Source organism: Pelecanus crispus, chromosome 17, assembly GCF_030463565.1.
Source record: "Pelecanus crispus isolate bPelCri1 chromosome 17, bPelCri1.pri, whole genome shotgun sequence".
Taxonomy (NCBI): domain Eukaryota; kingdom Metazoa; phylum Chordata; class Aves; order Pelecaniformes; family Pelecanidae; genus Pelecanus; species Pelecanus crispus.
In genome coordinates, this window is record NC_134659.1 from 8,721,542 (window position 1) to 8,742,031 (window position 20,490).

Sequence of the window (20,490 nt, forward strand, 5' to 3'; positions counted from 1 at the left end):
CCCTGCATCCCCCCCCATGGTTCCCCCCCTTGGGTCCCCCTCCCATTGATGCCCCCAGATCCCTCCCCCCCGTGGATCCCCCCTTGACCCCCCGACCCCTCCCCCCATGGACACCCCCCCCGCTCCCCACAGATCCCTCCCCCGCCATGGATCCCCCCGGACCCTCCCCCTCGGATGCCCCTGCACTGATCCCCCCGGATCCCTCCCCCGTACCCCCCTCGGATCCCCCCCCCCGTACCCCCCTCGGATCCCCCCCCCCGTACCCCCCTCGGATCCCCCCCCCCGCCGCTGCCCCTCGCCCCGCCCCGCCCCCGACAGGCCCCGCCCCCGCCAGGCCCCGCCCCCGTGCCCCCGCCCCGTGCCCCCGCCCCCTTCCCGGCGCGCCCCGCCCCCGCCAGGCCCCGCCCCGTGGCTCCGCCCCGCCCCGTGGCCCCGCCCCCTTCCCGGAGCGCCCCGCCCCCGCCAGGCCCCGCCCCGCCCCGCGGCCCCGCTCCCGGCAGCGGCGATGGCGGCGGTTCGGGACCCGGCCTCGGCCAGCAGCGCGGGCGCGTGGGCGCTGCGGCACCTGCACCTGGAGCTGCGCGTGGCCTTCGCGCCGGCGGGCGCGGGGCGGCTGCACGGGACGGCGCGGCTGGAGCTCGAGCTGCTCTGCGCGCGCGAGGGCGCGGGGCCGCTGCGGCTGGACGCGCACCCCACGCTGGTCGCGCGCCGCGCCACGCTCCGGCCGCCCGGCGGCGGGGAACCGGTGCGGCTGCCCCTGAGCGGCCGGCGCTTCGCCGGGTACGGCAGCGCCCTGCACCTCGGCCTGCCGCGGCCCCTGCGCCCCGGGCAGCGCCTCAGCGTCGAGATCGACTACGAGGCGGGCGAGGGGCCCGGGGTGAGGCGGGGGGGCGCGGGGCGCGCCGGCAGCCCCCGGGGAGCCCCCGCGGGGAAGCCGCTTCCCGGCTCCGTCAGCGGGGAGCTCCCGTGGGCGACAGCCGGGGACCCCTCACCCCGGGACCCCCCCTCACCCCGGGGGGACCCCCTCACCTCGAGACGACCCCCTCACCCCGGGACCCCCTCACCCCGGGACCCCCCCCCTCACCCCAGGACGACCCCCCTCACCCTGCGACCCCCCTCACCCCGGGTTCCCCCTCACCCCGTGGGTTCCCCCTCACCCTGGGACCCCCCCCTCACCCCGGGAACCCCCTTGCCCGGGGGGACCCCTCACCCCGGGACCCCCCCTCACCCAGGCAGGGGGGACCCCCCTCACGCTGCGACCCCCCCCTCGCCCAGGTGACCCTCCTTACCCTGAGATGACCCCCTCACCCCCGGGACCCCCCCCTCACCCGGGGGATCCCCCTCACCCTGGGACTCCCCTTGCCCGGGGGACCCTCCCTCACCCCGGAGGGAACCCCCTCACCCTGGGATCCCCCTCACCCCAGGATGACCCCCTCACCCCGTGACCCCCCCTCGCCTGGGGGGAACCCCCTCACCCGGGGACCCTTGGCCGGGGGGACCCCCCCTCACCCTGCAACCTCCTCACCCCCGGGACCCCCCCTCACCCTGTGACCCCCCTTGCCCAGGGAACCCCCCCCTCACCTGGGGGACCCCCCCTCGCCTGGGGGGAAAACCCCCCTCTCCCCGGGACCCCCCCTCTCCCCGGGACCCCCCCTCACCCGGGGTCTCTCCCTTCCCTCCCTGCCCCAGGTGTGCTGGCTCACTCCCGAGCAGACAGCGGGGAAGCAGAAGCCCTTCATGTACACGCAAGGCCAGGCCGTCCTCAACAGGTCCTTCTTCCCCGGCTTCGACACCCCGTCAGTCAAGTGCACGTATTCAGCCTCCGTGAAGGTAAGCGGTGCTCCCGGGAGCACGCCGGGGCGCAGGCCCACCCCCGCCTCACGCTCTTCTTTCCCAGTGGGAGGTGGCCAAAATATTCGGTGCTTGAGACCAAAACATCAGCTAGCTGTTGGGATCAACTCGGCGTTTAAACCTCTCTGCTCTCCTCATGCTGCTGCACTTGTCTAACTAATTCCTCTAATTATCACAGAAAACCCCGGTTTTGCCCCGTAGCAGTCCGAGGGCAGTGGGATGCCTGCTCCTGGCGTGTGTAGCAGCAGGAGGGCGACTGGGATGAGCCAAGTTTCGGGGGACACAGCTGGAGGCGGGGGGTGATGCTGGGCTGCACCAAGTCCTGGTGGTGGTGCCAGGGCTGCCGGGCTTCTGAGACGGAAGGAGCAGCCGCTGGTCCCCAGATTTAGTACAAAAACAGGACCAAATAATCCAAATACCCTCCTTGCGTGCAGGCAGTCACGCAGTGGCACTGGGCCGCCCCAGAATGCTGGCCTGCTGTGGGCGAGGGAAGCCGCTTATCGGTGTGACACCAAGCCAACGCTGACAGCACGTGGTGGCATCAGCTGGTGATGCCAGAATTATTTATTTTGCCTCTTGCTCTAATTTCTGCCTTTAAAGCTTCAGCAGTGTCTCCCCCCTGCCAACGGGTGAGTGTGGGGCTCGGCTGTCATAGAGCCCCAGCGTGATGCTCTGTACCAAGAAAACCATATTCCCTGCAGCACCGCGGGGGCTCGCCCCGCATTCGGAAGAGGAGAGACCAGATCAGTCTCCCAGGGCTCAGCCCAGGCCGGTGGATTGGCCACGGGTTCTACTTTGGCTTGAGAACGGGAAAAACAAGTTGTTGTGTAAGAAATGGGAGGAGAGCCGGCGTCTGAAGGGTCTGCATCCTTTGCCCTTTCAGCACCTGCAGCTCCAGCATTTCTTTATCTCGCTGGCACCTCACACGGCAGCTCCAGGTGTGCCGGTGTTGCACCCAGCTGGTGTTTGAGCGCAAGTGCCCAGTGATGCTGTCGCAGGGATGCAGCTGTGATCCCAAGTTGGAGCTCGGGGTGTTACTGCTCTGCACCCCAAAACCTGCAGTGCCCGTGGACCCGGCCACTTCCAGCGTGCTGGGATGTGTTCGCCATTAGGCATCGTGGTGTCCCTGGCTGGGTTGGCTGACATCCCACTCTGTACGCTACAGATCTAACGTTTTTATCGGTGTCCAGGTTCCTGAGGGTTTCATGGCTGTGATGAGCGCCACGAGCTGGGAGAAGCGGGACGATAACACCTTTGTCTTTGAGATGTCCCAGCCGATCCCATCATACCTGATTGCTCTGGCTGTTGGGGACATTGTGTCTGCTGACGTTGGCCCAAGGTAAGTGGCTCTGGAGGGGACCCGAGCGTTAAGCCCTGGCTGTGGGAGCCGCATGGTGAAGCTCCCATGCCATGCTGTCCCGTGGCAGCTGCCTGCTGCCTCTCCCTGCCCCGCTGGGCTCTGGAGAGCCGGCAGGCACAGAGACACTGACTGCAAGCGTGACCCGGTCAGTCCTCCGTCTGCTGTGCACGTGAGCTGCGTCATCAGACCGCAGGCTCTGCCGGGTGAGGGTGTTCCTTGCTCTCGAGAGTGAGGAGGAGCCTCAGTGCTGGGTCCCCTCGCCTTCGAGGGCGTCCCTGGCTCTGCTCGTTTCTCCTCCGTGCACATGAATGAGAGCAGCGGGTCCCCGTTCACGGAGGGTGCCACGTCTGTGCCCAAGGCTGGTTCAGGGTTTGGGTTTGTTCAGGCTCCTGGCTGTCACAGTAGCCATATAAAAGCCCTTTGACATTCAGACAAGGAAAGAAATTACAGCAGTTTGCACTATCATTAGCTTCCTTTATCAGCAGGCTTTTATTTTGCTGTGGAATAAACATGTGCAGTTCTTGTCTGATGAAGCAATAGGGTAGAAGTCCGCTAATGGTTAAAACTTCCTCTTCTACACACTTGGCCAGGAGCCGTGTCTGGGCTGAGCCCTGCCTGATCGAGGCTGCAAAGAAGGAGTATGACGGGGTGATTGAGGAGTTCCTGACGGTTGGAGAGAAGCTCTTTGGACCTTATGTTTGGGGCAGGTACAGCCTCCTGTTCCCAAAGGGCTTTGCTCCCCATGGCCGGGGAGGGAGCATCCCGCTGTCCCCAGCTGCATCCGCAGGAGGAGGTGGGTCTGACCCAAGCCGTCTGCTCTTCCCGGCAGGTACGACATCCTGTTCATGCCGCCCTCCTTCCCCTTCGGCGGGATGGAGAATCCCTGCCTCACCTTCGTGACGCCCTGCCTGCTGGCCGGGGACCGCTCCCTGGTAGACGTCATCATCCACGAGATCTCCCACAGCTGGTTTGGCAACCTGGTCACCAACGCTACATGGGGCGAGTTTTGGCTGAACGAGGGCTTCACCATGTACGCCCAGAGGCGCATTTCCACCGAGGTCTATGGTGCGTGGCCTTGCCCGGCCGCGGAGTGCGGAGTCCCCATGTGCGGCCGTGCCACCGCAGGCAGGACCTGTGCGGGTCCAGGGTCCTGTGGCTCAGCGCGTCTCTCCGAGTGCTGTGCGCGGGGCCAGAGCCTGCACTGCATCTCGGAAGAGGTGAAGAGCAGCAGCCTGCAACGCCCCGGGGCTTTCGCATTAGCAACAGAACCGCCTTTGCTCTGAGAGAGGGACGGAGCGCCCACAGCCCCGTGCCAGGGACGTGGGTGCTGCGATCTTGCCCAGCCTCACCTTCCTCTTGCTCCCGCAGCTCCCTCAGGGAGCTGATACCAGCTGCCCTGAGCTCCCCCCTGGACACAAGCGTCACATCCAGCAGCTCAGGCGCTCCCAGCAACATTTGCTGCACCCAGACAAATTGAAATGGCTCTGAAAAACCTCCTGCTAACCGAGGGCTGGCTTGCCGTACTTCTCTGCAGCTCTACCATCTCAGTGCCTTTTTATCGGTTTTCTCCTCTCCCAGCTCATAAGCTAACGCTGTTTCCCCCTGCTAGCAGCACCCCTTGCGCTCGAAGTGTACAGGGGTCTGGTCAGGGTCTCCCAACGCCTCCTGCTTGTCTCTGCCCAGGTTTGGCGTACACCTGCCTGGAGGCTGCGACGGGAAGGGCCCTCCTGCGCCAGCACATGGACAACACAGGGGAGGACCATCCGCTCAACAAGCTGCGGGTGGTCATCGAGCCAGGTCTGTGGGGCGTCCCCGTCCTCCCGCAGCCGGCCGGGGTGCAGGGGCAAGCGAGTTGTGGTGTCAGGGCGGGAAGCCCTGCTGCTGGGGTGTTCAATGGCTTGCAATAAAATCAGCACTGGTGGTGGGACCTGAGTGAGGCGATGGCTCCAGGAGGGATGTGACAGGCTTGCACCCAGCACAGAAAGCAGAAATTTGGGTGCGTGTGAGGGCTGTTTTGTTTTGCAGATGGGCAGATGATTCCTGAGGGTTTTCCTTTTTTCTAGGTGTCAATCCGGAAGACACGTACAACGAAACGCCCTACGAGAAGGGGTACTGCTTCGTGAGCTACTTGGCCCATCTCGTGGGGGACCAGAGCAAGTTCGATGCCTTCCTCCAGGTCAGTATGAGGGGGTACCGGATGGAGGTGCCAAGTCAGACAAAACCCCGCAGTGGGCAGCCAGGGCGCAGCGGGACCCCGGGAAGGACAGGCTGAACAGGGTGGCTGAGTGGGAAATGGGGATGTTCACAGGGGAATGAGGGCAGAGCTTGGCCCTGTGCTGGCAGCAGGTGAGTCAATGCTCAGAGGTGTCCTGGGGCATGTGGGGGGCTGGGCAGCTGGGGGGGTAACGGGGGCCAGCGTGGGCTCGGCAACGCTAATCCCCGTGAGATGGACCATGCGGGGGATGGGCAGCACTGCTGGGGGTGAGCACGTGTGGCATCACGCCCCAGCCGTCCCGGCAGGCCTACGTGAACCGGTTCAAGTTCCAGAGCATCACAGCGGATGACGCCCTCAGTTTCTTCCTGGAGTACTTCCCGGAGCTGAAGGAGAAAGGCGTGGACTCCATCCCAGGTCAGCACGGCGCCTTCCTGGCCAGGGGACTGGAGCGCCGCTTTGCAAACCAGTGCCCGTGGGCGTCGGAGCCGTCCCATGTCCCGTGTAGACCCTGTGCGTGTTCGTTTGTGGGTTTTACTGGAGATGCTCCTGACGCTACTGGCCTCGGCCAGGAAGCAGCGCAGCGCTGGCCGGCCGGGGATCAGGCACTAACCTGGGCTCGGGTGTGCGCCTGCTCAGCCTGATTTTTTTTTTCCATCCAGTCCGTGCTCTGCACTCAGGTTTCCCCATGGACAGCTGAGCCTGGCCAAGCCTCTAGCACCATGATATGAGCGTTTGCTGGGGGAGCTGCTGGCGAGCACTGGGCTCGGGCTCAGCTGGTGCCCCAGACTCAGCTCAGCCTTGCTGCGGAGAGCCGGGCTTGGCAGGAGCTCTCCGTGCCAGAGCCCGCTCATGTCCCTGGCAGCGGTGGGGCTGTTACTGCACAAGCACACACCGAGCCCAGGGTGGCTTAACAGCCTCCCCCTGTTAGCCTCTGCTTGTCGCCATCCCTGGGCAGGTTTGCTGGTGCTGGGGATGCCCTCGGAGGAGGCAGCGGGATGTCTGGGCAGCAGTGCCTGGCGCGGGGTTCAACACTGGTTCCAGCTCTCCCTCCCTTCCCCGCGGCAGGCTTTGAGTTCGATCGCTGGCTGAACACGCCTGGCTGGCCCCCCTACCTGCCCGACCTCTCGCCAGGGGAGCAGCTGATGAAGCCGGCAGAGGAGCTGGCAGAGCTCTGGGCAGCCGATGGCTTGAACATGGAGGCGATCAAAGCCGTGGACATCACGGCCTGGAGGACATACCAGCTGGTCTACTTCCTGGATCAGGTCCTGCAGAAATCCCCCCTGCCAGAAGGTGAGGGCCAGGTCACCTCCCGGGGCTCCGGTGCCTGGGGGAGACGGGGGGGACGTGCCCCAGTCCAGCCAGTTGGCCGGGGCTGTGGCCACGTCAGCAGGACGCGTGGGTGTGTGGCCATCAGCCCATCCCTGCTGCGGTCCAGCGGTGCAGTTCCTGGTGTCTGGGAAGCCTCGATCTGTGCGGTGGGGAGCAGAGAGCCAGGGGAAGCGTGTCCCTCGACATATGGGGACACATGCAGTGGCAGGGAGGAGCCCCACTGTCCCCAGGCTGGCTCCGCTGGGCTGTCACCTCCCCGTGTTCACCTCTCCCACGTTCTTTGCTGAGAGACCTCCCTCCCCTTCGTGCTGGCCTCCCAAGCTGTGTGGGGCTACCTGGCCCCAGGAGGCCCAACACGGGCACCCTCCCACCCAGAGCCAGTGACTGCCTGGGATGCTCCCAGAGCTGGGGGTGCCGGGAGGCTCAGCGGGGTCCAGGGCTGGCCTGTGGCTGGGATGATCCCGGAGGATTTGCAGCACAGCGGTGTAGGCTCGCAGGATCCCCTCGGAGCAGGGACTGGGAGCTGGAGGCAGAGCCCCTGCAGGGGTGGTGATGATGATCCCCCTCTCACAGGCAACGTGGAGAGGCTGAGCGAGATGTACCCGAAGATCTCCCAGGCCCAGAATGCCGAGCTGCGACTCCGCTGGTGCCAGATTGTCCTCAAGAACAACCTTGAGGCCGAGTACAGCAAGGTCAAGGACTTCCTCCACAGCCAGGTTTGTCCCTGGGCAGCAGCGGCCGCAGCCGGCAGCGTGCCATCGGGGGGGAGAGCGGCACAGGGCCCAGGGCCTCCTGCACCAGAGGGCCGGGGGCTGGCTCTTGCTCTTGGTAGCCCCACAGAAGGGTTTGGGTTGGGGGGCACCTTCAAAGGTCATCCAGCCCACCCCCCCCTGCAGTGAGCAGGGACAGCTTCCACTCGATCAGGGTGCTCAAAGCCCCAGCCCGCCTGACCTTGAACGTTTCCAGGGGTGGGGCATCTACCACCTCTGGGCAACCTGTTCAGCATCTCACCACCCTCATCGTAAAACATTCCTGCCTTATGGCCAACCTAACCTGACCTCTTTCAGTTTAAAACTGCTGCCCCCTCTCTTGTTACTACAGGCCTTGGTAAAAAGTTTCTCTCTGCCTTTCTTACAAGCTCCCTTTATATACAGAAAGGCCGCAGTCAGGTCTCCCTGGAGCCCTCTCTTCTCCAGGCTGAACACTCCCAACTCACTCAGCCTGTCCTCGTAGGAGAGGCGGTCCAGCCCTCTGACCATTTCCATGACCTCTGGACCTGCTCCAACAGGTCCATGTCTTTCTTGCACTGGGGACCCCAGAGCTGGACACAATGCTCTTGGTGGGGGGGGGGGTCACCTCCCTCGGCCTGCTCGCCACGCTTCTTGTGACGCAGCCCAGGGTACGGTTGGCTTTCTGGGCTGCAAGCACATGCTGCTGGCTCACGTCCCGTTTGTCACCCACCAGTACCCCCAGGTCCTCCTCTGCAGCGCTGCTCTCCACCCCTCCATCCCCAGTCTGTACTGAGGAGGGGGGTGCCCCGACCCAGGTGCAGGACCTTGCACTTGCCCTTGTTGAACTGGACGAGCATTGCATGGGCCTGCTCCTTCTCCAAGGTCTTCCCCCGTCTCCAGGCAGTGCCAGGGGCAGTGTTTTCCACCCTGTCCCATTCCTCCACACTCTCTCTGGCCAGCAGCAGGGTGCTGCTGGAGGTGCTGTGCCTTGGGGAGGGGAACGTGGGGCTGCTGGGGCTGGGGTGTAACCCCCGCTCTGTCTCTGCAGGGGAAGCAGAAGTACACCCTGCCCCTCTACCGTGCCATGTGGGGCGGGTCGGAGTCAGCCCGGGCCCTGGCCATGGAGACCTTCTCAGCCACAGCCCCCCAGCTCCATGTCAACGTCCAGAACTACGTCAAGGAGATCCTGGGCTTGGAGGTGGCGGAGGACTAGAGCAGCCTGGGCTCCGCTCCCTCCACGGGCTTTCCCCCTGGCACAACCTCAGCATGCTTTCCCTCATTGCACATGTTTCCATTTTAAAATTTGTAATTTTTCTTTTTTTCTGCTTTTCCTGTTCCCACCGCCCCACGGGCAGCCTTAGCGTGACTCACCACCAGACTGGTGCCCCAGGAGGGGACCCGGCCAGCCCCGGCGTGGGATGTGCAGGGCTCGCCAGGAGGCTGGTGGTTTCTCCTGGTGTTGGCACAGGAGCGATGGGCCTGGAGCAGCTGAGGGAGGTGCTGATCCACACCCGGGTCTGGTCCTCGCTGGGCTCCTGCCAAGCTGTGACAAGTCCCACACCAGCGGGGATGGAGGGAGCTGCTCCTCTGCCTGGGGCGCACCATGGGGCGCTGACCCCTGGGGGCCCCACAGGCTCTGTGGTGGGCACAGAGCGGGACCCCTTGGCTTCAGAGCCCCCGGGTGCTGCCGAAGGCAGAGGATGAGCTGGGGATTGCTTCTCCTCCTCCCTCTTCACGCCCCAAGGTGTCCACCCCCCATCACACTGGGGCTCGCTTCGGGGTTGGGGATAGGGGTGCATCCCTGCTCCCCCACCAGCGGGGGGGCAGTGCTCTGCAGGGGGGCAGGCAGCGTGCCAAGCCCCCCGGGAGAGCTGCTGGCAAACCGGCAGCATCGCGTGGGCCCCCGCCTGCGTGCAGGCAGGAGGACCTGAAGGCGCCCGGCCTCGCTGCATGGCTCTGGGGGAGCCCATGCCGGGTTGGGGGCCAAGACCATCTCATAAACCTGGAACCCAGCACCCAGGGAGTGACTGCAGCAGATTTCTGAACAGCAGCATCATGGGTGGGGGGGGGGTCTCTGCCTGCCATGCAGTCTGACAGGCTTTTAGCCAGGCGTGTTCAATCAGGATAACGAGCCCCTGCTCCGGTGAGCAGCCACATGCTGCAGCAAACGCCACAAGCCCAAACGGGCCCGGAGGTGGTGCCATGTGCTGAGCAGGGACCAGCTCTTTGCAGTTTGCTGGGATAAATCCCAGAGCACGGACAACGATGCCAGTAAAGCAGGACTCGAGGGCTTTAAAGAGCCAGTGTGGCCTACATACGGTGGACACTGCAGGACTAGGACAAAGCTCGACTGCCATGCTGTAACTTATTCCTTATCAAATGCAGGAATATGAGCACACTCCCCAAAAGGACAAAACTGCCCCAAGGCTGCACTAACACCAGTAACGCCGGGAAACTGCTGGCTATAAAGGCCCCTGAGGCCACCAACTCAAAAGGCTGCTCTGAGGTGGCGATAACGAGAACACCCAATTGCCTCAGAAAGCACAGACCAACCCCATCGCATGCGCTGGCCCTGCTTTTCTTTTTGGGCCATGCATCTGCCTGATCCTACGGGAAGGTTGGCCCATTCCTCCTCGACAGCCCTGGCTCTTCCCCTGCCTCCTTCTCCCGAGACCCAGCCCCGGCAGGGCCAAACCGCGGGGGCCCCAGCTGCAGCCCCCGCTGCGCTCCCAGGCGTGGGGGGACAGCGCAGGCCGGAGGGGTCAGCCTTGCCCCCGGGGCAGGTCCTCTCTCGGAGGGGTACACGGTCCCGGCCCCCTGCACAACAGCAGACCAGAGGCAAATCACCACAACGATGTTGCTGACCGCATTTTTCAGACAATAAATCCCACTGATGTAATGCAACTCTGACCGAGCACTACGGTCACTAGAGCCAGGACTAAGCCAAAACCACCGCCAAGGCAGAGACGCCCGCAGCGCCCTGGCTCAGAGGGTGCAGAGATGGTGCATTTCCTCGCTGATGGGTTCAGGAATGAGCTCCAAACCCCAAATAGTCTGAGAAAATGGAGTCAAAGGGGCTGGTTATGGCATGGTTGAAATCAGCCCGTTCTTCCGTACTGAGGGAACCAGGCTGCGCATGTTTGGGAAATGGGTGTCCTCTAGTGGATTCAGCACTGCTGAATATAACTTGCAGTATTCTTACAAGTTGCAGCGTATAACCTTTCTACATTTGCAGATATTCTGGTTTCCCAGGGAACATGCAGACTGTCGGTACAATTAACATGACCTCTGACAAGAGACTCCATTACCTATGAGGCATCTGGAAATAATCCCTCTGGTTGAAAATGAGCCCTTTGCTCTCAGATGCATCTGCCACCTCTGGTCTGACTCACCTCAGCAAACCATCGGCTGGGAGACAGATCGAGTGGTCTCTAAAGCATCTCCCTTGGACTAAATGAAATGATGCATTCTCCACTGCACAGAGACTGCAATGCCCTCAGCATACCAAAGCACACACGTGCATGTCATGCTACACAACGCCGAACAGGAGCTCACATCTCGTACTGCACCGGGAACACTTTAACGGCCTGAATTAAAAATTACGGCCACAAGGGTGGAAACACAGGGGCTGGGCAGCTGCGCTTCCCAGGAGGGATCTGCCACTGCTCCGGCTCGAGCCAACTCTTGCCACTCCAAAAAGCCAAGCAGAGAGCAGGACCATGTCAGCGCTGCCTTCTGCTTCACCTCTGCGAACTGGTGCAGCTTAAGGCAGGACAAGATTTTGATTCTCAGCTTCTGTGTCACTCCCTCCTCTGGGCTTTCTTGGGGGCTCTGGGGCTGGGGAGCAGTTCTGTCTGCAGATGTTTCACCAACACCAGCTGATCTCTGATGCTCACCAACCAAGATGCCTAAATCAGCAGCCGGGGAGAGGCGAAGTTCCTCGCCCCTCTGCAGCGTGGGAAGCATCCAGCACAGCGGGGAGCTGGGGAGCTGCGGAGCTGCAACCGGGAGGGAACGGCAGCCACTTCTGAACTGGCTGGGAAGGGCTCTCTGCCTTCATTCACCTTCCTGCAAAGGCAACGACTAACGAAGACACTTCAGCATAAAATTAGTAACAAGATGTAGCACACTTATTTTTAACAAAGTGACCTTCATCAAGCTTGGAGCTCTTTTTGCTTAATTTTTTCCAAAATGAAAGCCCAGTCAATCATGAAATGCTAGGAGAAGATGTTAACTCTTTATTAATGAATTGCTTTAGAAAGGCTTAGGGAGGCAGGATTAATGGATTTGATGGTCAGAAAGGACCGCTGTAATCTTCTAGTCTGACCTGCTGCTGAGCACAGGTCTGGACTTCCTGCAGCCCACCGGCCGAGGCAGTGGCAAAAGGGCTTATCTCTTAATCCACACCATGGAGAGCCTCCGAAAAGTCACTACGTTCTGGTCCGACGGTCAGCCTCACTGTGAACACCACGCGCTCTTTTTACGTTTAACAAAACGTTTCCAGTTTTGCTATGACTGACTTCCACTTACAGCCCCTGGCTGTGTCAGCTGAAGTTCTTTAAATAGTATTCTTTAAATATTGTGTTTCAAAGTATTAATGACTCTCTTACTCATGACTGCTTTGTTTTACAGTATAAAAGTAATAATGGGCTTGATTCTGAACTTAGTTACTCCCAAAACCACATGGAATAAATTAATTCCTGTAATGGTTTCAATTTTACATTTGCGTAACAGAAACCAAACCCTTCTCCACAAAGGTACAAACCAAGCAAATCCACGGGAGAGCAAGTCAGCCGTCCACGCTCCTCTTGGCCGCCTGCTATATTGTGTAGACACTCTGAGCAGCTCAGTATGGAATGGTAAAAAAGAAAGAGAGTCAGCCGTAAAGTGCTAGTTTTTTTGAGGAACAAATGAAAAGTTCGATTACCAAAGCATGTCATATGTCTGAGCCCAGCTCTGCGCACTGCTTGTCTGATATGTGGTTAGCTAATGACTCTATGATGTCAAGAAGGAGTAGCTGACTTAGGGAGCGGAGATTTGGCAACTTGGAGACCTTCAAGGAAAAGAAAAACAGAACAGAAAAAACAGAAAGAAATTAAAACCCTCCCCAAATCATAGCTGATGTATCACCACCCTTTTACCCCTGCCACCCCACGTGAAACAGGCAGGTCGGGCAAGCCAAAGGCTGGGCACGTACAGCATGAAATCGCAGTCGTGGAGCTGGGCTGCAGAGGACAGCCCACAGGGGCTCCAGTCACGACCTCCTGCGCTTACAACCCGATTTCGGACTGCTGCATGGAGGGGAGGGGAATGGGGAGCAGCAGAAATGCTGACCCCAGCACTGCCTCTCTCAGAAAGGAGTGTAATTACTGGTTATATTGACAACTCTCCTGCTAATGCATGCCAACTAAGCACGCTCCTAAAAGCAAAGTTGGGCACCAGCACAGCCCTGAACTTTGAAGTCTGTGTGCTTCTGCTGAGAACGTGTCTTAGGACCTGACCTCTTCGCTCCTGTGTGCTCCTAAGGAGAGCTCGTGCTTAGCGCCCGTGCTGGTTTTGCTGGCATGCCTCCCGCAGCCCAAGCAGGTCAGTGGAGCACTAGCCAACAAAACCTCCGCCACATCACATATATGAGAATCTACAACAAACTCTGTGCTTTTAGGCTGTTCAGAAGCTCAACTGTTATCAAAAAGGAGCTCTACGCATTCCTTCCTTCTCCCCAACCTCACAGTAAGGAGCCAGTAATCCCTCTTTCTAGAGTTATTAACATACATGTCCAGCCTTGAAGGCAGACTCTGCCTAAAAGCCTGTCCACTCACCCAACCTGTATTAACTGATCTAATAAAAGATACCACCTCACTCTAAGACGCTCGACTGTGATAAAGAATAAAGATGTCCCAAGCATCTTTTGAAACCCAGGAGGAAAACAGCTGAGTATGTTTTCAGAAAGAGCTCGGTGCATGTGCTTGAAGTAATATTCCCAAAATAAGGGTCCGCGAGGACTGGGAGGGAGAGAGACCCCCTTAACACTGGTGGGAATCCTGCCCCTGCACCGAGGCACGCACTGCGGAGGAACAGATCAGGGTGTCAGTACAAACACTTCAGAACAGCAGTTTTATTAGGGCTTTTGCACAATACTGACACACAAGAGCCTAAAAATACGTTGCCCAAACCAGCAAACCTCTTGGAACAGCTCTTCAATTAGTGTTCTTACTGTGGGGAGAACTCCTTAACCGTCTGAACCGAGAACAGCGTTAATCAAGCTGGAAGAGCAGGAGATCGCAACAGCCACGCACCCGGCCTGCCTAAGCCTCGGTGACCCACTGGGCTTGCGCAGCCAGAACAAATCACCCTTCAGAGCCTGTGGCTTGCCAGGGAGAGAGCGGCAAGCATTTGTGCCCAGCCACACATAGAGTCACGCAGCACCAGGCCAAAAATCACACACTGAAGCCTCTCAGGCCAAAGAAAAACATTGCATAATTAAGATTTCTTCGTGCACATCTGCTTGACAGTCTTCCAGCCACATTTTGATGAAAACTGTTCTAACAGTCAACAGTTTAAATATAAAACATTTCCACATATTCTGGTTAGCGGAGTACAATTGAGTAATGCCCTTCAGCTCAAATCTCTTTCTCTGAAATGTCGCAATGTTCATTTCCCCCCAGTACATTCTGGTGAGAATCGCGCCAACCTGTTTGTCTTCCCGTGGGCTCCCCTGGGAAGTTGAGACCGTGAGATTTCAGCTCTCTGGGACTGCAACGCATGGACCCCAAACCCCAGGAGATGTCCCAGCCCCCAGGCTATCCTGTAACCCACGGCCGGACCATTCTCCGTCCCCGGCTGAAGGTGGGCCGCTCTGCAGGATTCACGAGGCCAGAAGAAAATGCTTTAACATGGCTGTCACCTCATGCTGGGGACTCTCCACTGAGAGTGTGACTCCTGGAGGCTGGCTCCGCTCTCAAAGCTTTGCATGCATTTTCAGTTATTTCTGAATGTAAAATGCATTACACTTGGGCAACTTAGGCACTTAATAAAGAGCCTGAACACCTCCCTCTGTCTCATCTCTAGATACAAACTGGACTGAGCGGTGCTTTCCTTCCCCATGGGCAGCAGCGGGAGGATCGTGAGATTAAATATACAGAAGACAGAGAGCTACTTGAATAGTAACTAGGGTATTATTATCAGTAAGTGTGTAGCATCCAGAAATCCCAATTCCTATGATTTATCTATCAATTTCAACAATGCTAACAGTTGTGCAACAAACTGGTGACACACTGGGAAACTCTCGTGGAGGGATCGCATCTCATAGGAACAACTAAATGACAATACCCTTCTTCTCTCGAGTGAGGACAGGAATATCAGCACATCAGGCTCTTGACCTTTCCTATCACTAATGCATCATCCCACGTATCAAACATTGGAAGTACAGAAAGCCCAGCCAGGACATGGTAAATTGCCTTTTGAGCACATGACAATATAACATCTATGACAGAGAATACTTCAAGAGAAATATGAACTGCACACTTGTAACCGCTAGTGAAAGAGAGATTTGTGCCCTCAATACATAACAAACTTATCTTGCTATACATGTGAGAACCCAACAATGGCATGGCACAAAATTAACAGCTGGAACAAGTGGAAATAGAAGCAAATCTCTGTAACTTCTGTTTTGGAAGGTCTTCCCATTTCCAGACCAGGCTGTTCTAGTCTTTCCTTTATTTTTAGTGTGAAAAGTATGCCTCGCAGACTTGTCAGTGAGTGTCAGTGACACGCAGCCAGCTCTCAACTGTCTCACATGAGAAAGAATGAAATGGATTCCTATATTAATGTGTCTTTAACCAACGCAGTGACACAGGACAGCAGCTCTCAAAAGCCCCAGAAAAGATGCAACCAACCTTGGTGAACTGGTGAACGATGATGTGCAGGCAGTGCCTCTTCATGTCCAGGGCCTGGGTCTTGTCAGCTGCCTCTAAAATCTAGAGCAAAAGCAACGATGTGAGTTTCTTTCTGCATGGCTCAGATGTACAGGGCACAAACACTGTTCTGACTCAGAGGAGGTAATTCCTCTGAGCTAGGGAAACATCTCCATTTTTCATTACAAACCTGAATCTCTTCTGAACTATTCAAAAATAAGCCTTGGATTTAAAACATGTGGAGTCCGCAGGAGATAATCAGTAGGAAACTGCAGATCTGTTTCAGGGCCAGGTTCCCTGAAGTGCCCCAGTGAGACTGGCACAGGCAAGAGCCAAAAGCAGTTAACGCTGGAATTGATTCCGCTCGTGTTGCAGTGGGTTTGGTCTGCTTACCTATAGATGGCTTTGTAGGCTTTCTTATCACAGAATGTTTTTTGTTAGCTTAAACTTCATTGCCAGATCCTGTCAGTGTTACTGATAAAACAAGACTAATGTCACCTGCACATCACTGCTTGCCCTGGTACAAATGTCTACCAAAAAAGCGCTTGGAGTTGAGTGCTGAGCACGTGGTACATCTTAAAAAGCCCTTCAGAAACACTGGTCTACAATGGGGGACGAGGAGCTCAAGAGGAACATCCTGTTGGCCAGTTGAGCTATATCTGCTAAACACTTCAGCACAGGAGCGCTAGTGACACAAAAAGCAGATAAGGAAACAAAGCCGCTGAAGGCTGCGCTCCTGCATACGTGTTAATCACTCAGGGCCCTGTCATTGGAAGGGTTTGCGCAGTCTCAGCGGATGTTGGTTTGGAAGTGACTCAGTGAACGTGGCACTGGGGGTACCCACTTGACTCGACCCTTTGGTCTAGTCAAGCGACTGACTAAAGCTGCTTGGGGACAGTTACCTGGAGTACGTTCTCCACTGTGACATTCATTTCTAGGTTCTGCTTACAATAGGCTTGCAGTCTGTTGTTGGAGAAGCCGTAATAGTAAGGTGCAGCAAAGAGGTAGCTGTTAAATCTCATTAAGGAAAAAACTGTAAAGCAAAGGTAACAGCACTGATTGTAAATACAAATCAATGACAGAAGTTAAAATGCAGTGCCTGTTAATGCAACCCTGACAAATAATCCTCCCAGGTTGTGCCTGGCAATCTAGAGCAAAAGGAAGGTGAGCTGCTGCACATGCACTTTAGACAGATACTTCAGTTACTTTAGATTTAAGGATACAGGGAGTCTTCAGGAGGCATGTTAACTTCTCCATAATAAATGTATCTAAGCATAGATTCAAACGCTTGCTTGCTGGGAACCATTTCGCCTATAGAAATATTCACTTGCCCATCTTCTGGCATGAAGGAACGGAACATGGCTTCAAAGTAACTGGAAAAGGAAATACAACTGATGTAACACATTCTGCAGACAGATGGTTTAACCCAGTATTGTTCAAAGGCTGCTATTAAGCACTGCGGCTTCCAAAGAAGCAAATTCAGGTGACAACCTGGGCAAAACCACTGCTAAATTGTAGTTTCATATACGTCTGCCTGTGAGAGAACTCTAAATATAATCCCCCTAATTTCCATCAGCATTACCTGAAATTTGTCTCTGTTTCTTGAAAATTAGGACACACGGTGCTTTGATTTTTGTCTAATTTGCATAAGACCCAGTGGAGAGCTTAAAGCATTATGAATTTCCTTGGTATCTACAGGCTGCCAATCATGCAGGGCTGTTTTAAGAGCTGTGAAATGCTTCTGGTAAAATACGACAGTAACTAATACTGAATATTATTACTGGCACTGGAAAAAAAATTGTGACAGTATTTGAAATAGAAATTTTATGTGAACACAACGACTTGCAGAACATAAAGGTGCAGGTACACAGAACAGACAAGCGAGGAACAAACCCACTTCACCCACATACTGAGGAGGGAGAATAGCACCCATCTTCAGAAGGGTGAACTTGCCTCTGCAACAAAGTACGGGAACAATCTCGTCTCTGTTATGCACCACTTTCTGTTACGCTTATTCATACCCATTCTTAAATATCAGCAAGCGAGAGAGAGATTCAAGTTTCACATGATTCAAAATGGATGTTCACCATCAGAAGACTCTTTCTGACCTCAGTGGACATCTGTTGCTTTCCACTTCACTGAAACTGCCTTATGCTTTACACCTTTTTTCCCTTCCTGTGATTTTACAGATTCTTTGTCTTGCAGTGCAGCTTCTTACACATCCTCTAGAGAATCTCTACCGTTTAATTTTCTCCTCTCTCTCCCTGCTGGGTATCAAATTGAAAAAAATATTTAATCACTATTGCTTAAAGGCTTATTACACTCATTGAGCAAAGCTGTATCTTATACTTTATGCGGATACAAAGTTCTGCCCTGTCTTCTAACAAAACCAAGCTGACCCACAGATTGCACAGCACTGAATTTTACACATACAGTATTTGTTATAGTAAACAGCGACTCACCTGGAGCGGGCTGCTAGGATTGCTTTATGGGCTGGCCGTGGGTGGCCATCTAAGAGAAGGATGATATCACAGAATTCAGTCCCAGCTCCTTCTAGGTAAGCCTTCATGTCCTGAATTAGCGATGTTCCTGAAAGTTAACGTAATGAAATAGTTGAAGACATGACAGTTCCAGGTGACCAGCTACTATCAAACTAATACATGGCCAAGCCATAGCTCCAGCCCCTCTTTCCTTTGGGACCCCTGGGGTGAGTGGGAGGCAAGCCCTTCCTCATCATCTTGGAGCAAAATGAGCTTCTTGCTTCCCCATCGCAATCCGTTACCTACTGCCCATCCCAGAAACAAACCTGACAGCTCTGCTTTCAAACTGCTGACAGCAAACACTGGCAGTGGCGACACTGAAAGGTGTTCTCTATAGATAAAGAAATCTGACTTTTCCCCATCCTTTTCTTCTCATTATTTTCAACCACCAGAAATAGAAAATTTTGTCTCTTAATGGAAAAGCTTTCCCAAATCCTCAATAAAGGCTTCTTTTATCCAACATTTTAATTAACCTTTGAAAATACACAATAACTGAGAAACAGAGCACATTCAAGTCTGATCCAAATTCACTCATATTTTCAAAGTTCATCTTTCAATTTTTTGATGTTTGGGTCTCTCCCACCGTTCCAGCTCTGGATACAGAAGCTGGCTATGCCATCTTCCCGGACAGTGCACCTCTCTTCTCCCTGGGACAAATGCCAGCCAAAGGCTTTCTAGGACCTTCCAGGACTGGCTTCCCCATCTTTTTCTCCAGTCCCCAATTCTTTTTTGTGCAGTATTCCAAATCAATACTGGCAGTGCCTCGGAATTTTGTGGCCTCAGCAAATTTCATTATTACATTCCTTTTTCTGTTTGTGTTGGGATGATAAAGTCTTGAATAAGGCTAGTCCCAAATCAGTCCTTGATGAGTTCTGTAATAGGATTGTAAATCAAATCTTCTCCTTCCAGCACAATCACAGAATGAAAACTCAAGACATGACAATTAGTACAGGTTATTTATCTTCTCAAAGTCTTCTTCTCCCTATCTTCTCTTCTTTCTTCCATTAACTTTTCTTTGTCTTAGTTAATTTTTCCATGCTCTTCTCTCTCTCCCTCTCTCTCACACAATAAGGTCTACCTTGTCAGCACTGACAAGATTATTCACAAGATCTTCTCCCTTACTCCTGCTCCTTCTTCCATGAAAACCTATGAGCAGGCCAACCCTCCCACTCAGCTTTGTTACCTTCTAGTCCACTGAAGGCCCACTGCCTTTTCTTTGAATCATCCTTTATACCCTTCCTTCTGCCTCTTCTCTCCCTGAACACAATCAGGATATTTTATTGCAAGAAGAACAATGACTATATTTAACATGACCTTTCATGTATTTTGATGGCGATAATGTTCTGACTGAAGCTCATTGGAAAAAGAACTGGCGTGCCCCGTCTTAGTCTGGGAAACAGCCTAAGCACAGTTATACCAACTGGAGAATTGCTTGTCTGCAGTGGTCTACTTCCTATTCTGTTTCCTAGACCAAACAAACCATTAGCGATGCAAAACCAGCACAACTAATAACTTTATAAAGCATAAAGTTACCTATGTCAAGCGGCTGATCAGAATGTGTTCGAACAGGCGGCTGCTGTTTTCTCCGTACAATCTCCACAATGAGGGATGAGGACAGATGCTCAAATTCCTTCATCATTATTACCTGATTAAAATGTGATTCCTTCACCACGAAGTTCAGGCAATGTTCCTTAAAAAAAACCCAATATTAATAAAAAAAATTACAGTTTACTGTATTAAGTCATCCTACAGCATCACATAAATGTTACCATGTTGCAGGGTAAACAGCCACCCTTTTCTTACGACCCTCCACATGGATCCTGCAGCTGGAAGTATCAAACAATGATCTCCTTACTAAGTGACCATTTAGGCTCCTACTTGAACAGGAAATTCAGGACAATTCTAAGCATCTCGAAAAACCTGACTAAGAAATAATAACAAGGAAAAGATTAACTGTCTTCCATCTAGCTGCACTGAAGATTTCTAAAATAGGAATCTCAGGGGACACCGAAAACCTCATGGAACTAACTAAGATTGGTTGCTATCTCATAAAAGTTCTTTATACAATTAGATACCAAAAGTTAACTAGAAGGGGAAAGAGATCTTAACTCCTAACACTATATATTAAGGGTACATATAGTTTGCAGGATTTCTTTGTGTGGATTTTGCTTAACCTTTCCTGTAAAGGTTGCACAGAGCTCTTGCAGGTTCTTGTACAACAAACTTGCTAGAAAAATCAGCGTGGTGGAAAGGTGACAAATGAACCAGACCTAATATTAAACAGTTAAAGGGACAAAAAATGGCACTTCATTTGCCAGTGCGAACCAAGGCTTTCCCTCAGAACACTTTCATAAGCAAAAAATATAATCTATACCAGCTCACCATAAGGTGAGTACAAAATTCACCCAAAGAATAATACTGTCCTTTTTTCTGCCAAGTTATTTCACCTGGGATTCACAGAGATCTGTCCAGGACCCATCTGTAAAATGTTTTGAACACTGACTAGGATGCCAGAAATAGCAGCCTTCTGCAGATGGTACCTACCCACAAG

General features: G+C 54.8%; 2 protein-coding genes across 2 annotated transcripts in view; one reads left to right on the forward strand and one right to left on the reverse strand.

Moving 5' to 3' along the window:
* The first annotated feature begins 505 nt into the window (after window positions 1–505).
* Window positions 506–8,699, forward strand: RNPEP (arginyl aminopeptidase). Its single transcript, XM_075722391.1, has 11 exons — window positions 506–877; window positions 1,690–1,830; window positions 3,042–3,190; window positions 3,802–3,918; window positions 4,041–4,276; window positions 4,895–5,008; window positions 5,275–5,387; window positions 5,732–5,840; window positions 6,492–6,716; window positions 7,329–7,471; window positions 8,535–8,699. Exons 1-11 carry the CDS (start codon window positions 506–508, stop codon window positions 8,697–8,699), a joined length of 1,884 nt encoding a protein of 627 aa, XP_075578506.1.
* A 3,303-nt stretch (window positions 8,700–12,002) lies between these two features.
* The window catches only part of LZTR1 (leucine zipper like post translational regulator 1), a 43,030-nt gene continuing 34,542 nt past the window's right edge, over window positions 12,003–20,490 (reverse strand). Inside the window, 6 exon segments of the mRNA XM_075722262.1 lie at window positions 12,003–12,539; window positions 15,382–15,462; window positions 16,302–16,407; window positions 16,623–16,772; window positions 17,862–17,988; window positions 19,473–19,629. Of these exon segments, the coding sequence (XP_075578377.1) occupies window positions 12,423–12,539; window positions 15,382–15,462; window positions 16,302–16,407; window positions 16,623–16,772; window positions 17,862–17,988; window positions 19,473–19,629 (738 nt within the window). The 3' untranslated portion in view covers window positions 12,003–12,422.